Source organism: Cynocephalus volans, chromosome 15, assembly GCF_027409185.1.
Source record: "Cynocephalus volans isolate mCynVol1 chromosome 15, mCynVol1.pri, whole genome shotgun sequence".
NCBI classification, from domain to species: domain Eukaryota; kingdom Metazoa; phylum Chordata; class Mammalia; order Dermoptera; family Cynocephalidae; genus Cynocephalus; species Cynocephalus volans.
Window position 1 is genome coordinate 78,159,543 of NC_084474.1, and position 15,878 is coordinate 78,175,420.

The window sequence follows — 15,878 nt, forward strand, 5'->3', positions numbered from 1 at the left end:
TATCAAAGATACAAATGGTATTGGAGTTGGAATATCAGGGTGGAAATCTGAGTGGCAGATATGAACTTGGGAATATCAGTAGAGATGAAGAGTCAAGAGAGAGGTTATTAAAGATGGCAAATGGCATATACTGATGGAAATGATCCAGGAGAGAGGGCAAAATGGGGCAGAGGGGGAGAGAGATAGAGGAGAGAGGAGGGGGGAGGGGGAGAGAGAGAGAGAGAGAGATTGAGAGTGCAGGACATACAAAGGATTACAGAAAAACTGAAGTCCTGAGGGAGCTTTTGCAGACAGTATAGAATATGCCTCAGAGTTATTCCAACTAAGGTGTGTGGAAGCTGGGATATTTATTTACCAACTTCCATCAGTCATTGGTTGAGGGATGCTCCTGGGAGAGATGAATATGGGCATTAATTCCTCAGCATTTCTGGCCTTCCCTGCACATGAAATAAGCCAATTCTGGTGGTCAGAAAAAGCCATAAGCAAAGATTCCTAAGTGCTTTCAGTTAGAAGCCATTGGGCCAGCTATACAAGAATGGTGAATTCCAAGAGTATACGGGGGACTAACTGGATCTTCTGCACTAGCCCTACTTGATGTTTTCTCCATAGAATCTGAGTCTTAAACATAGAGATGAACCTGAAAACAACAACTCTGATTGATGCTGAATAGGTGTCAAGAAACAAGAGTTTTAGTCATAGCCTTGTATTTCCCGTACAAAGGGACCTGAAAAAAATAACTGGGGACTTCGATTAATGTTAACTTTTCCGGGTCTTAATATCTTAATCTGTAAAATGGTGGGAGATAAGTAGAAGGGATGGGGCTTCTTTAAAGTTCTGAATTTATCTTAAGGAATTGCCTTTGTCCTCTTTAAACACATTAAAGCTTTTCAATAGGTATTTAGTATCTGCCATTCAAACAATTCAACTTGTTACTTTATATTTTTTTGAGTACCTACTCTTTACTAGTCAGTGTTTAAAATATTTTATATATAATATCTGTACTAACTATAGCGATCCTCTAAAAAAGGTTAAGGTAATTCCCATTCTATAGGTGAAAATTCCAGTTTTGAGGGGTATAATACACCCAAACTCAGATCCTTCTTACTTTCAAACTTTCTTGTTTCTTGGACCACAAGACAGTGAAACGGTGATGACTCTTTTTGCCAGAAAAGCGAATAAGGAAGCTCTATCTGACTCCACTTTCAGCAAATAAGGTGGCTGCTGATGCTGACCAAGGAGCACCATTAGGCTATGGAAAGCCTTTCTCCAAATTCAATCCATCATTTCAAGTTCACTTCTTTCCTTGGATTCATGAGCAGCATTAAGGAAAGTGCAGGAGGGTGCTGAAGGATATGACTAATTTGAAGTCTTAGAGCCCAAGGAATTCCTCGTTATTAATTTCATCCCAGGCTGAAGAAAGTGATGGAAGACCACAAGAAAGATGGAGGCAGCAGCTTCACCCCGGTAACGGCAGCACCATTAGCCAAGAATCGCATCGATACTTAGTTCCGGCCTGTTTGTTTGACGTCACTTCCGGTCCGGCCACAGCGGCGCGCGTGCGTCTGTTCATAACTGGCGGTGCAGGTAAACGGTTGGTGGACAGACTCTGGAGACGGCGAGTTTCGCAGGGAATCGGAGAGTATGTGGGCTCAAGCAACATGGAGAGAGAATGTGGGAAGTGCGTGGCTGTTGTCGCAGTTGTGACCGAGCCTCAGTTTGCCCAGCGATACAGGGACTACCTCGAGAAGCAGACACTCTTGGACAGACAGCACCGTGCGGTGAAGATGCCGGACGGCGCCGTGGCGCTCCCGGTGCTGGGAGAGACCGTCCCCGAGCAGCACCTGCAGGAGCTGAGGAATCGCGTGGCCCCAGGCAGCACCTGTATGCTGATGCAGCTTCCGGATCCTGTTCCTTCGAAGAAGGCCCAGCGCTGCTCACCTGCCCAGAGGTTGTGTCTTGCGGTGAGTCGCTGGGCTAAGGGTCGGGGAGTCACGTGGTCAGCCGAGTTGGAGGCTGATTTGCCCCGATCTTGGCAACGGCACGGTAACCTCCTGTTGCTGAGTGAAGACTGTTTCCAAGCCAAGCAATGGAAAAATTTGGAACCAGAACTCTGGGAGACCGTTGCCTCGGCACTTGGTGTCCAACGTTTGGCAAAACGAGGGAGGGTATCACCGGATGGCACTCGAACTCCAACAGTGACTCTGCTGCTGGGCAACCATGGTTGGGTAGAGCATGTGGATAATGGTATCAGATATAAGTTTGACGTGACACAGTGCATGTTCTCCTTTGGAAACATCAGTGAGAAGCTGCGAGTGGCATCGCTGTCCTGTGCTGGAGAGGTGCTGGTGGATCTCTATGCAGGGATTGGTTACTTTACTTTGCCCTTCCTAGTTCATGCTGGTGCTGCCTTCGTCCATGCCTGTGAGTGGAACCCCCATGCTGTAGTTGCTCTGAGAAATAACCTTGAGATCAATGGAGTAGCAGATCGGTGCCAAGTACACTTTGGAGATAACAGGAAACTGAAGCTCTCAAACATTGCAGATAGGGTAAACCTGGGGCTGATTCCCAGCTCTGAAGAAGGCTGGCCAATTGCCTGCCAAGTGCTTCGACAGGATGCTGGGGGCACTTTGCATATCCACCAAAATGTGGAATCTTTCCCAGGGGAGAATCTTCAGCCTCCTGGAAGCAGTGAAGTGGACAAAGAGCATTGGCCTTATCCTCAGCAAACTAGCACCAACCAATGGAAAAATGGAGGTACCAGGGATTCTAGGAGAAAAATGCTATCACCAGCCACCAAGCCAGAGTGGCAAAGGTGGGCAGAATCTGCAGAAACTCGAATTGCCACTCTTCTTCAGCAGGTGCATGGAAAACCATGGAAAACACAAATACTGCACATTCAATCAGTGAAATCCTATGCTCCCCATGTGGATCACGTAGTCCTGGATCTGGAATGCCGCCCCTGTCCTCTAGTTGACTAGAGGAGGTGGATCCTGGGACACAAGGAATCCACATTTAAGAGGCCTTTAATGCATCAGCTCAGGTGGGGTTCTTACCCCTTTTTTCTATTGGCAATCTATTTTAATATTTTGTGGCCCTCAGCGCAGCCTCTAGCCCAATCCATATCATTTCATTTGTCTTTCTTTGATCACATTAAGAATGAGCTACATATCTGGGAGAAGCCGCATGGCTCATTGAAATAAGGATCATCTGTGCAATCATGAATTTGGAATTGTACACAGTAAGCCCCAGGGAAATGTTAGCTATCATGTGATTCCACCACAGAAATCAGGATGCTTGATTCCAGTCCCATCTCACAGAGTGACTTTTCTGTGTTTACCTTACTCATCTCCTCTTTTCCATATTGGGTTGCTTTTCATGTGTGTGCCCATGGGTTGCTCTCTTCAAACTAAAATGCTAAAAATGCCAGTCTGGGGCTTGAGCCAGTATGTGGAGGAATGTGGAGGAAAACAGTGGGAAAGATGAATCAGAGAGCCAGGTCTGGGGTCTGAAAGAGTTGCCTCCTTGCCATAAGTTGTGGATAGGCAGCTGATATCAGGTGTAGCCAGGTGAATTCATTCAACCAACAGTTGTTGAACTCCTGCTGTATCTATATATATGCATATACACCTTGACTGTGCAGTGGTGAAAGACATGGGCTCTGCCTTCATAGAATTTAGGTTCCACTCATTCAACTCCTGACTCCTCTACCGTCTGTATGGCAAGTCATGAATCTCTCACAATTTAGTTTTCTCATCGGTACATTGGGGTTGATTATTGTACATACCCTGTAGGGTAGTTGTTAGGTTTAAATGAGTTCACATATGTTAACCTGTCATGACAGTGACTGGCATATAGTCAATACTTCATTCAGGCAATCAGTCATTCTTTGTATACAGTGAGCTACCATTTCCCAGTTTAGCTGTGAGGGATAAATCTGGTTCACTCGAAGTAGAATGTGCTTATTTTGAAAAGCCATTCACTGGTTGGTTAGGATACACTGTTTACACTCTCCGTCAAGCACTGTGCTCAGGGCCACTGACATAGAGATGAATAAAGCTGAGTCCTGCCCATGATGGGATCACTATCTGGTGACATGGATAGAGAGGAAGCAATGTCAATGCTGTGTACTAAGTGCTGAGATAGAAATAAACAGGGATTTTTCCGGCACATATAGGAGAGGCAGCCACCCATATTTGGGGATCTGGGTTAGGGTGGTTGGGTGACTGGGAAGGAGGGAGCAGAGATGCCTAAGCAGAATGTTAAAGAATGAGCAGGAGTCATGTGTGAATGGAAGAAAATAAGGGTCCCTTAAGCCTTTTCTCTATGTGAGTACATTAATTTATGGTACAGTTTCTCTGAGGATTTGCTGGATTGGTCTGGTCAGGAAGAGGCATCTTATGGAACCAAGGAAAAAAGACTGAAGGGTTCAGGAGGATCACAGAGTCCTTGTCACTTAAGTCCAGGAATTTGTATAAACTCTAAAGGTTTCCCATGCAAGTTTTCAATATTAGTTGCCAATTAATGCACCCTTTGATGGAGATGTTGTAATTAAAAAACAGCAATAATATTTTTAAACTACCTCAACCTTGAATTGCTCTATTCATTAACTCCATAATTTTAAAGAATTATGCACTAATATATGAGTTCAATGTGTATATTTGAAATAAACATAGAAGTTAAAAATGATGAGAAACAAATAGAAAAGATTTTAAATTCATTTCTCCCACCCCGAGCACACATGTGGGAAGAGGCCAATTATATGTCATTTTGAACAGCCTCAGGATGCAGCCACTTCATATTGTGCAAGCAATAAAGAGTCCTTTTCAAAATAAACTATTATTTAAGATGATTACAGCTAATTATATGTTTAAAATGATAGAAAACCTCACTTTGGAAGGCTGTCTGACAGTTCCTCAGAATGCTGTATGTAGAGTTATCATATGACCCAGCAGTTCTACTAGGTGTATACCCAAGAGAAATGCAAATATGTCTATACAAAAACTTGTACATGAATATTTATAGCAGCATTATTCATAATAGCCAAAGAGTGGAAACAGCCCACACGTCCATCAACTGGTGACTGGACAAACAAAATGATATATCCATACAATGGAATCTGTAAAAAGGATTGAAGTACTGATACATGCTACAACATGGATGAACCTTGAAAACAGTATGCTAAGTAAAAGAAGCCAGTTGCAAAAGGCCACAGATTGCATGATCCCATTTATATTAAATGGCCAGAATAGGCCAATCCATAGAAACAGAAAGTAGGTTGCCAGGGTCTGGGGGGAGTAGAGAATGGGAAGTGACTACTAATGGGTACTGGGTGTGACTGCTAATGGGTACTGTTTCTTTTGGGAGAAATGAAAATTCTGAAATTAGGCAGTGGTGATGATTGCACAACTCTGGAATATACTATAAACCACTTAATTGTATACTTTCAAAGGATGAATTTTATAGTACTGTGTGTAAATTATATTTCAGTAAAGGTATTTTTAAACACAAGGTAAGAACTTGGAAAAGCTTCTTGCAGGAAGGAAAGCCTGAGCTGAATTTCAAATGTGAATAGGGATTTGCCAGGTAAAGGCAGAGGAGGTGAAGGCTCCGTAGCCTCTTCTCCAAGTTAAGCTATTTGTTTCTCATTGAAACTTTCTCTTGGGTCTTACTTTATAATTACCATTGTGTCCTTCCCAGGAGCATTTTCACTGGGGCCCAAAGTGGATTCGCTCACCGTGGGAGATACTGAGCTTGACTCTCAGTACCCATCCCAATCCCCCTTTTTGTTAAATAAGGGAAGGTGTCAAATGTACTCAATTTCCCAGCCTCCCTTTCAGCTTTAATGGCTATGTGAACCAGTTCCGGCAAGGAGATGTAGGCAGAGGTCCCCAGGTAGGGCTTTGGGTCTCTTACCCTGGAGATGCAGCAGACATTTCTTCCAGGCATGCTAAGACTGGCAGAGCAGGGTTGTAGGACTCTGGTTTCTTATGGAGATCTTTAATCAGCTACACCAGTCCTGAAATGCCTATCTCTGAACTTCCTGTCACATTAAAAACACAAAACCCGTAAAACTCCACCATCCCCACCACTCACAAACCTGCTTACGTTATTGTGCGGATTTTTTTTTTTTTTTTTTGACTTACAGGAAAGAAATATTTCTACCTGATATTCTAAATAGTGGGTTAGCCAGATTAGTAAGACATATATGATAGAAGTGAATAAATAGAAACAGTAGCAGAGTGGGAATGCTCAGAGATCTCACGACCAAAAACAGGGCATTTTGAAAATCAACGTACTTTTTCAGTTGTGTCCACTATTGTTAATGCTGCTATCTAGTGAAGATGCTATGGAAATAAAACCTCTCTCAGTTCCGAACTGCTTTATCCATGACTCCAAGGTCTGTCTGTATTCTTTTCCCTCTCTTTTCCCTTCGCTCTCTTCTTTTCTCCCTTTCCAAATGCTTTTGTGTGCCAGGAATGTGCCAGACACTGTGGTAAGCACTGGGAATAAAATAGCAAACAAAACCGGACCCAATCCCAATCCCAGACTCCGTGGACCTTATACTCTAATGAGGGGGATATGGATTAATCAATCACATTTCACATAACAACTGAGGGGGATAGGCATTAGTCAAATAGTCACATTTCATATAACATTTAAATATAACAAGTATAATGTTTCATATGACAACTCACATTCTAGTAAATGCTGGGAGTAGAGGTTCTTGGTGCAATAGGAACCCATGACGGGTTGACCTTGTCAGGAAGGTCAGGGAAGGCTTTTCCAAGAACATGAATACTGAGCGGAGAGCTGAAGGATAAGTGGCCAAATCAGGACAGGTTTCCAGGCTGTGAGGACAGTGTGTATGCAAGTGCGCTGCGGAGGAGTTTGAGGGGCTAAAACAAAGCCAGCGTCGATGGAGGAGAAAGAGTAGGGGGTGAAGGAGTGTTAATCAGGCTGCAGAGTTAAGTGGTGGTCAGACCGTGCAGGGGGCAATGTAGGCTATATTATGAACATTATTGCAATGGCAATGGGAGATCATTGAAGGGTCCAAGCAAAAATGTGACATGGTTAAATAAGTGGGGTTTTATAAATTCACATTTTGCCAAAATGCTAGTGTTCTAAAACATTCCAAAATATATTCTCAACACATACAAAACCCCCTAACATTCTTTTCCCCTAATCTATCCACCCTCATTTCAAACAGTGGTGACATGGAACCGTTACAAGGATTTAGCCAGGTACACGTGGTTCATAGTCAAGAAATTTTATGTTGGGCCGGCCCGTGGCGCACTCCGGAGAGTGCAGCGCTTGGGAGCGCAGCGGCGCTCCCGCAACGGGTTCGGATCCTATATAGGGATGGCCGATGCACTCACTGGCTGAGCGTGCTATGGGCGACATCACACCAAGGGTTGCGATCCCCTTACCGGTCACAAAAAAAAAAAAAAAGAAATTTTATGTTTACGTTCACGGGAGAAATGCTGGCTCTTAGCATGAGCTGACTCAGTGGGATGTATACCTTCTTCCATTTTCTGGAAAAGGTTATATAGAATTGTTGTTACTTCTTAATGTTTGATTGAATTCCCAGTGAAGCCATCTGGGCCAGGATTTTTCTTTGTGGGAAAATTTGTAATTACTAATTCAATTTTTAAAAAAGATAAAAGATTATTCAGGGTATCTAGTTCTTGAATGAGCTTTGGTAGTTGTGTCTTTCAAGGAATTTATCTGTTTCATCTGATTTCTGAAATATATTGATATAAAGTGGTTCATAATGTTCTCTTTTCATAACTGTAGAATCTGTTGTGTTATCAGCGCTGTCATTACTGACATTAATAATTTTTGCCCCTCCCCCTTTTCCTGATTAACCTGGCGACAGGTTTATCAGACTCACTGATCTTCTCAAAGAACTAGCTAATACGTTTTACTGATTTCTTCTATTGTATTTCTATTTTTTCTTTTGATATCTGCTCTGATATTTTTTCTGCTTACTTTGGACTTCATTTGCTCTTTTTAGTTCCATCGTGGTCAGAGAACATACTTTGTATGTCTTTCATCCTGTTACATTTGTTTTATATCCCAGAATATGGTCTATTATGGTATTCTGCTGTTATTGGGTAGAGTGTTTTACAAATGTTAATCAGGTCAAGTTGATAGATAATGTTGTTCAAGTCTTCAGTACCCTTACTGATCCTCTACTTGGGGGGCGGGGTATTGAAATCTCTTAACTATAATTATGAATTTCTCTACTTGTCCTTGCAGTTCTATCAGTTTTTCCCTAATGTATTTTGAAGCTATATGGTTAGTGATTAGTGTCATATCTTTTTGATGAACTGACCCCTTTATCATTATGAAATGACCCTCTTTATCCCCTGGTAATACTTTTGCTCAAAATTTAATTTGCCTGATATTAAGTCACTCTAGCTTTTTTTGGATTAGTGCTAGCATGGTATATCTATTCCATCCTTTTATATTTATGCCTTTGTGTCTTATATTTAAATTGTGTTTCTTGTATGGAGCACTTAGTTGGGTCTTGCTTTTTTTTTTTTTTTTTTTTTTTAAATCCAGTCTGGCAGCCTCTGTTTTTAAATTGGGTTGTTTATGTTTGCCTCATATGTTCTTTGTTCCCTATTCCTTCTCTCCTCCCCTCTACCCCATTTCTTTTGGATTGTATTTTTTAAGGTTATACCATTTTATCTTTTTGTCTTATTAGCTACAACTTTTTTTTTTTTTAAGATGACTGGTAAGGGGATCTTAACCCTTGACTTGGTCAGCACCACCCTCTCCCAAGTGAGCTAACCAGCCATCCCTATATAGGGATCCGAACCTGTGGCCTTGGTGTTATCAGAACTACACTTTCCCAAGTGAGCCACGGGCTGTCCCTAATATTTTCTCATTTTTGAAAGACATTTTTGCTAAGGTTGCTAGCTTGACAAGTTTTTCAATACTTTAAAAATGTTTGCTCCACTGTTCTCTAGCTTGCATTGATCCCAGTGAAAAATGTGCTGTCATCTTTATCATTGTTCCGCTGTACTTGGTGTGTCTTTTTTTCCCCTTCTGGTGCCTTTAAGATTTTCTTTATCACTATATCACTGATTCTGAGAATTCAATTATGTTGTGCACTGATATAATTTTCTTCATGTTTTTTGTGCTTGGAATTCCTAGGTTTATAGCTTTCATCAAGTTTGGAAAATCTTTGGCCATTGTTTCTTAAAATAATTTTTTGCTCCCAACCTTTTCCTTCAAGACTTTACATATAAGGGGCCGGCCTGTGGCTCATTCGGGAGAGTGTGGTGCTGATAACACCAAGGCCATGGGTTCGGATCCCATATAGGGATGGCCGGTTCGCTCACTGGGTGAGCATGGTGCTGACAACACCAAGTCAAGGGTTAAGATCCCCTTACTGGTCATCTTTAAAAAAAAAAAAAAAAAAGACTTTACACATAAAAGTATATTTGGCTGCTTAAAGTAGCCCTACCCTCTGCTGATGCTCTATTCATTTTGATTGTTGTGTGTGTGTGTGTGTGTGTGTGTGTGTGTGTGTTTGTTTCCTTTCAGAGAGTTTCTGTTGCTATGCCTTCAAGTTCACTAATCTCTTCTTCTGCAATGTCTAAACTGCCATTAATCCCATCCAATGTATTTTTCACCTCATTGGAGTTTTCATCTATAGAAGTTTGACACAGGTTTTTAAATATCTTCTTTGTCTCTAACACCTTCAATCTTTTCTCTGGTTTCTTTAAAAAAAATTTTCAGCATCACTTACTTAAGAATCCTCTGGTTTCTTGAAATATGGAATATAGTTAAAATAACAGTTTTGTCATTGTCTACTAATCCCATTATCTGTGTAATTTCTGGGTTGGTTTTGATAGAATGTTTTATTTTTCTCTTCATTATGGGTTGTATTTCTCTGTTAATTAGCATACCTGGTAAGTTTTGATTGGATATCAGCCATTGTGAATTTTAGCTTGTAGTTATTTTCAACTCCCTAGAAACATTCTCAGCATTGTTCTGGAATGTGGTTAAGTTACTTGGACACAGTTTGATCCTTTTGGGTCTTGCTTTTAAGCTTTATTAGGCAGTATCAGAGCATTTAGTCAAAGACTGTTTTTTCCCACTATCGAAGGAAGACCTTTCTTAGAACTCTAACTGATGCCTTATGAATTGAGATTTTTCACTCTTGCTGGTGAGAACAGGAATCATTCATTACTCTGTGTGAGCTCTGAGTATTGTTTCCTCTAATCCTTTCTGTTGGCTCTTTTTCTGGCCTTTGATAATTTCCTCTCATGCATGTACTGATCGTTACTTAACTGAATACTCTAGTGGAATGGTCAGCAGATGTCTGGAGTTCTCTCTCTGTGTAGCTCTCTCCTCCCTAGTATTCTGCCTTGTGAACTCTAGCTTCCGTGACCGCCCAGGACTCCCAGTTCCATCTCCTCACTTCAGGGAGTCTGCTGGGCTACACCTGGGTTCCTCCTGCCCATGCAGGAAGTTGGGGCAATTATATGGCTCACTTTGCTTTCCATCTCTCATGGACAACTGTCCTTCACTGCCTACATGCAATGCCTGAGGGCCACTGCTTCATGTATTTTGTCCAGTTGTTTTTTTAAAAAACTAATTAGAAGTTTATAATTGTTTTGTACATAGATTTACTAGCTTTCATAATCAATACTGAATAAATTCATTCTAGTATTTCTATAGGAGGGTACTTCAAAAAGTTCACGGAAAGATTCATACTATCTTTTAATTGTATTTTTCCATGAACTTTTTGACGTACCTTCATACATATATACTTCAGTTGACACAAAATTTTAACATATAAAGTACATAAGAATTTCTTGCCAGAACTATGTTTAGAATGCTTCTGTATAGGGCCAGCCTGTGGCTCACTCGGGAGAGTGCGGTGCTGATAACACCAAGGCCACGGGTTGAGATCCCCTTACCCGTCATCTTTAAAAAAAAAAAAAAAAAAGAATGCTTCCCTGTATTATAAATATTAAAATATTAAGAGTAAATACAATGATTTTTTTTCTGATTAAACATAATAATCTGCAAGATTACTGGATTATTGATCATACACAATTTCAGAAAGGCCAGAAATAGTCTAAGCAGATATTTGTCTCTGGATTTTTTTTTTTTTTTTTTAAAGATGACCGGTAAGGGGATCCTAACCCTTGATTTGGTGTTGTCAGCACCATGCTCTCCCAAGTGAGCTAACCGGCCATCCCTATATAGGATCCGAACCCATGGCCTTGGTGTTATCAGCACCGCACTCTCCCAAGTGAGCTACGGGCCGGCCCTTGTCTCTGGATTTTTAAAAGTCAAGGTTGAGTCAAAGCTAAACAGAAAATATTAAATGAATATGAAGCCAAAACTGAATTTTGGTACAGCATAACACACACACACACAAACATTAAGTAGGTAAATAGATATAGAAGAGTAGACAGACTGTCCTAGTTTCTCTATTTTCAGTAATTGAGTTTTATTTTTTAATCAAAGCTTTATGTATACATAATTTCAAAAGTCAAAGGTAACAAAACTTATGAAAAAAAACAGCACAATGATGAAGCAGATGTTCTGCAGCTCTTTCCTCTCATTCTGTGTCTACTCTAAACAATTTCAAATGGGCCTATATGCCAAAGGACATGCAGGACTTAGCCAATATGTACCGACAGGAGCTATGAGGGTATGAGAGTACATATGGAACTGGGTCCTGAGGATGACGGACCAGAAGCAGTTTGCATTCATACAGGACAGACAACACTACGTATTTACAGTCTTGCCCTAGGTTATGATGACTCTCCCACCCTCTATCATAATATAGTCTAAAGAGATCTAGACCATAGGAACATCCCACAAAATTGTCATTGGCCTACCACATTGATGACATTGTGCTAACTGGGTCAGATAAATCAGTAGCTGGCATATTCTATACCAGAGGATGGGAAATAATCCTGAATAAGACCCATCACTGAAACTTTTAGGGCCAAATGGTCTGCCTGAATGCCAAATGTGGTGGATTGAATTATGTCCCCCCCCAAACTCACTGAAGCTTGAATTGTGTCCAAGTTTTATGTATTAGAAACAGCCCCCACTGTGACTGTTAAGAGGGTGGGAAATCCTATTATGGTAATTGAAAGGTGGAGCCTTGAAGAGGTGATTGGAACGTGGGGCCATGTTCTAGTGCATGGATTAAAAATGGTGGTCAGAGGCGTGGTTCTGAGGGCTTTAAAAGAAGAGGAGAGTCTGTCTTGCTCTCTTTCTGCTTCCACCATCTTGCAGTGTGAGGCCCCTGGGTCACTGTTGCCACCACCAGATGGGTTTGGACTTCCCAGCCTCAGGAACTGTAAGCAATAAATGTCATTTTTCTTTATAAATCACCCACTTGCAGGTATTCTGTTAGAGCAACACAAAAAGGACTAATACATCAACATATCTCTTGCACAGTAAAGAACAACTTATTGCATCTCACCCACTCATTTCACCAAAATTATTCCAACACCAAGGAAACACACCAAAATCTTAGGCCTCTTTATGGGAATTCCGAAGCGAAGTTGGAAATACTGCTCTGACTCATAAATCGGGTAACATAGAGGGCTGCCAGTTTTCAGTGGGATCCAGAGCATGTAAAGTCTCTCTAGCATGTCTAGGCTGCAGTGTAATTAGTCCTCTTGCATGGGCCATTCTACCCAGGAGATTCTATGGTGTGATAGAATATGTGTGATAAGAAAAGAAGCCATGGGACCGGCCCGTGGTTCACTTGGGAGAATGTGGTGCTGATAACACCAAAGCCACAGGTTCGGATCCCTATATGGGGATGGCCAGTTGGCTCACTTGGGAGAGCATGATGCTGACAACACCAAGTCAAGGGTTAAGATCCCCTTCCCGGTCATCTTTAAAATACAAAAAAGAAAAGAAGCCATGGAAATTTATGGTAAGTTCTAGTGTAGACCCCCTAGTGTTCTACAGTAAGGCCAGGCCACCTCCAGCAGAGAACTACATATCCCAAAAAACAGCTCATGCATGCTAATGGGCTTCAGTAGGAACGGAGCACCTCATGAGACATCCAAGAGGCCATGTAACCAGAGTTGCTCATGATGAACTGGATTTTGTTAGACCCACCAAGTCAATCCATCTCTCTGGAATTGAGGACAGGCAGGGCCTCTATTTCTTCTAAACAAGTAAGTGGCACAGGCAGGTGGTCAGGTTCCCATATCATATCTATAACTCTTTACCAATGTCCCTCCTTCAGCTCACAATTATGGCCACTTGGGAGGATCTACATCAAAGGCTTTAGTACTGTGAAAGTTTTCTGGTCTTTCCTAATCTTAGCATTTCTATGTGTTTTCCTAAAGAATTGGGCTTTGGCTTAAACTAAGGACTTTCGTCCTCCTGAACTTCAGGACTTTGATCCTTCTACACCACAGGCTAGAATAAGGACTTTGGTCCTCTACCCTACAGCCTAAACTAAGGACTTTGGTCCTTCTAAACTACAGGACTTTGGTCCTTCTATGCTAATAGGCTTTGGCCCTGTGAAATACATGTGTTTTATTTTTATCTCATTAATGTCAATATCCTCCACAAGACTCAATATAAATGTACCCAAGTTGTACAACATTCAAATCAATGTAGAAACCAAGCAAAGATTAGATTCAGTGAATTGCAGCTTTTCTTCGAAAGATTATCTTTTATCTTAAAAACTCCTAAGCATTCTTTAAATTACCTCATTAATATAAATTTAGTTTTAAAGCAGTATTTTAATACACTTGCCAGGATCTTATTCAAACTTTCGTTCTATAGATGGGGAAAGCAGTGAAGCCTAGAGTTTAAAGACACTCGCTTGAAGAACTATGTAAGATAAGAATGACAATGCACCATTCCAGAAAGTTCTTGGTCCAAGATTGGATTTAATTTCAGTTAGCAACTCTTATACTAATAAAATTTGTACATTATTAGAAACAGTTAAAACATTAATAATCAAGGACTGAAGCATTTGTTCATTAAAAAACCCCTTTTAATTCTACATTTATCTTTTTAAATAAAAATTAGAGGAATGGCCATGGACTATTTTATTCTCCATTTTGCATGATCATAATATAATGGTACTCACCTCTTGTCTTCTCTAACTCACTCCTGTTTTAGCTTAGTCTTTGCGGACCCTTTTTCCCATAATGGCTCCTCTCTTTTTGCTTTAAATTGCAATCAAAACAGATGGGCTGAGTAGCTAATTTACATCTTTGAAGTACTCTGTTTTCATAGTCCTCTCACCTGACCAAGTTTGCATTCCTTTGGGAATTTTGTCATAACCACAAGGTTATTCCCCAGATGTGCAGTTTAGGAAAGTTTACCTGGCAGTAGTAAACAAACAGACCAGATGAGGAAAGGATCGTAATGACGATATTGCAACGAACCAGGCAAACTACAGTAAGATCTTGAGTTAGGATGATGACAGTGACAACAGAAATGAGACTGGTACAAGAAACCGTGAAGACAGAATGGATACAATTTGATTGCAGAACCGACTGTGGTGAAAAGAAGAAATCAAAGATGGCAGACGTTTTGAGCTTTAAGTGGCCCTGGGTTCAAACCCTGATTTTGACTTTGGATATACTAGCCGCTCACTAACTTAACCTACTACCGTTGTGATCTTGGAACTTATCTAAGCCTGTTTCTTCCTCTGTAAAATAGGAATAGTAATATTTACCAAAATAAGGCTGATGCAAAAATTCAAATAAAATGTAATACTCTTAACACAGTACCTAGCATAATAAGCACTAGAAAGACAGATGGCAGTCATTAGCGGGGGATAACAGCAGAAGTTTAAAAACAAGAGACTGCAATATGAACTTTAGCGGGAGTTCGATCTTTGTACCACACACACCTCCACCCAGGGAAGGCGGTTTCGCCGGGGTTTGATAATTTGACTCACAATCCTCCTCCTCCCCTCTGGGGGATCCTAACTGACAGAGGACAACCACCCGCATAGGGCCCTGAAGTTAGCTGGATTACACAATGTACTATGTACCAGGAGCCCACGTGAGCCAGGCTTGTTTCCTTTTTCGCCCTCCTTTTTCTAAGATAGCTGGGCCTATAATGTAAGCTCCCACATGACACTCTCATTTGCTGGTGAAGGAACAGAGAGATAAGGGCAGCCAGACCGTATCAATCACATTGACAGACAAGAGCGCATAAGAAAATAACTGTCTCATGTGCCCTGAGGAGGGACGGGGCTGTCCAGGTGTGCTTACCCCAAAGACGAAGAGAAATGAGAACGGCCTGGGTTCTTGCCCTGAAGTCACAGCCTCCCTTAACCCTAGTAAACTGTGGCCGGTGAAGGGTCTCAGTTCTGTCCCTCTGGGTAGAAGGTAGGAAACGTGATGTGCAAAGCGATGAGGGACGTTTTTCCTGGCAGCGCCTACCACCCCTAGCCCCGTGCCCCGGACGGCGGCGGCTCCGTAAACGCAGGCAGCGAAGCCTCCGCCACGACGCCGGGCGGCCTCGCAGGTCATTTCCCCGGAACGGGGAGGCCTAGAGGACGCCATACTCTGGCTTTTCTCTTCCCAAGCAACTGGAGACTACGACTGGGGGACGCTGAAGGGCTCTAACAAAACACATAAACGCTCCCTAAGTAGACGCCGCACGCTAAGGCCTGCAGCCCTGAGGCCGCCGGGCGCGGCTGGCGCAGAGCACGTATGGCCCCGGGCGGTGCCAAAACCGCGAAGGCCACGGGGGCGCGGGGGTGGGCGCAAACCGTGGCAACGTTTTGCATTGTTTGCTGAGCCGTGCGTGATGACGTAGCGGGGAGCGTCCCCAAGACCGGCTTATGCGGGTTGGGCGGTCTCGCGTGAACGCGGGCGCAGCCTGGGGGCCTCGTAATAGAAGCC

At 42.1% G+C, this 15,878-nt stretch overlaps 2 protein-coding genes across 2 annotated transcripts; one reads left to right on the forward strand and one right to left on the reverse strand.

Moving 5' to 3' along the window:
* Positions 1 to 1,548: 1,548 nt before the first annotated feature.
* On the forward strand, positions 1,549 to 6,342 carry TRMT12 (tRNA methyltransferase 12 homolog). Its single transcript, XM_063079600.1, has one exon. It carries the CDS (start codon positions 1,659 to 1,661, stop codon positions 2,976 to 2,978), a length of 1,320 nt encoding a protein of 439 aa, XP_062935670.1. The 5' UTR covers positions 1,549 to 1,658; the 3' UTR covers positions 2,979 to 6,342.
* A 5,430-nt stretch (positions 6,343 to 11,772) lies between these two features.
* Positions 11,773 to 15,536, reverse strand: LOC134363718 (uncharacterized). Its single transcript, XM_063079273.1, has 3 exons — positions 15,243 to 15,536; positions 14,343 to 14,516; positions 11,773 to 12,338 (listed from the first exon to the last, which is right to left on the reverse strand). The coding sequence occupies exons 1-3, from the start codon at positions 15,534 to 15,536 to the stop codon at positions 12,066 to 12,068; spliced, it is 741 nt and encodes a 246-aa protein (XP_062935343.1). The 3' UTR covers positions 11,773 to 12,065.
* Positions 15,537 to 15,878: the final 342 nt, after the last annotated feature.

Excerpts from the sequence above, each read along its gene's own strand:
- TRMT12 (XM_063079600.1), top strand. The coding sequence starts at position 1,659 with ATGGAGAGAGAATGTGGGAAGTGCGTGGCTGTTGTCGCAGTTGTGACC.
- LOC134363718 (XM_063079273.1), bottom strand. The coding sequence starts at position 15,536 with ATGGCGTCCTCTAGGCCTCCCCGTTCCGGGGAAATGACCTGCGAGGCC. Across the intron at positions 14,517-15,242 it reads CATTTCTCTTCGTCTTTGGG|TCGGTTCTGCAATCAAATTG; the intron begins GTAAGCACACCT and ends TTTTCACCACAG. Across the intron at positions 12,339-14,342 it reads TGTTTGTTTACTACTGCCAG|TTCCTGAGGCTGGGAAGTCC; the intron begins GTAAACTTTCCT and ends TATTGCTTACAG.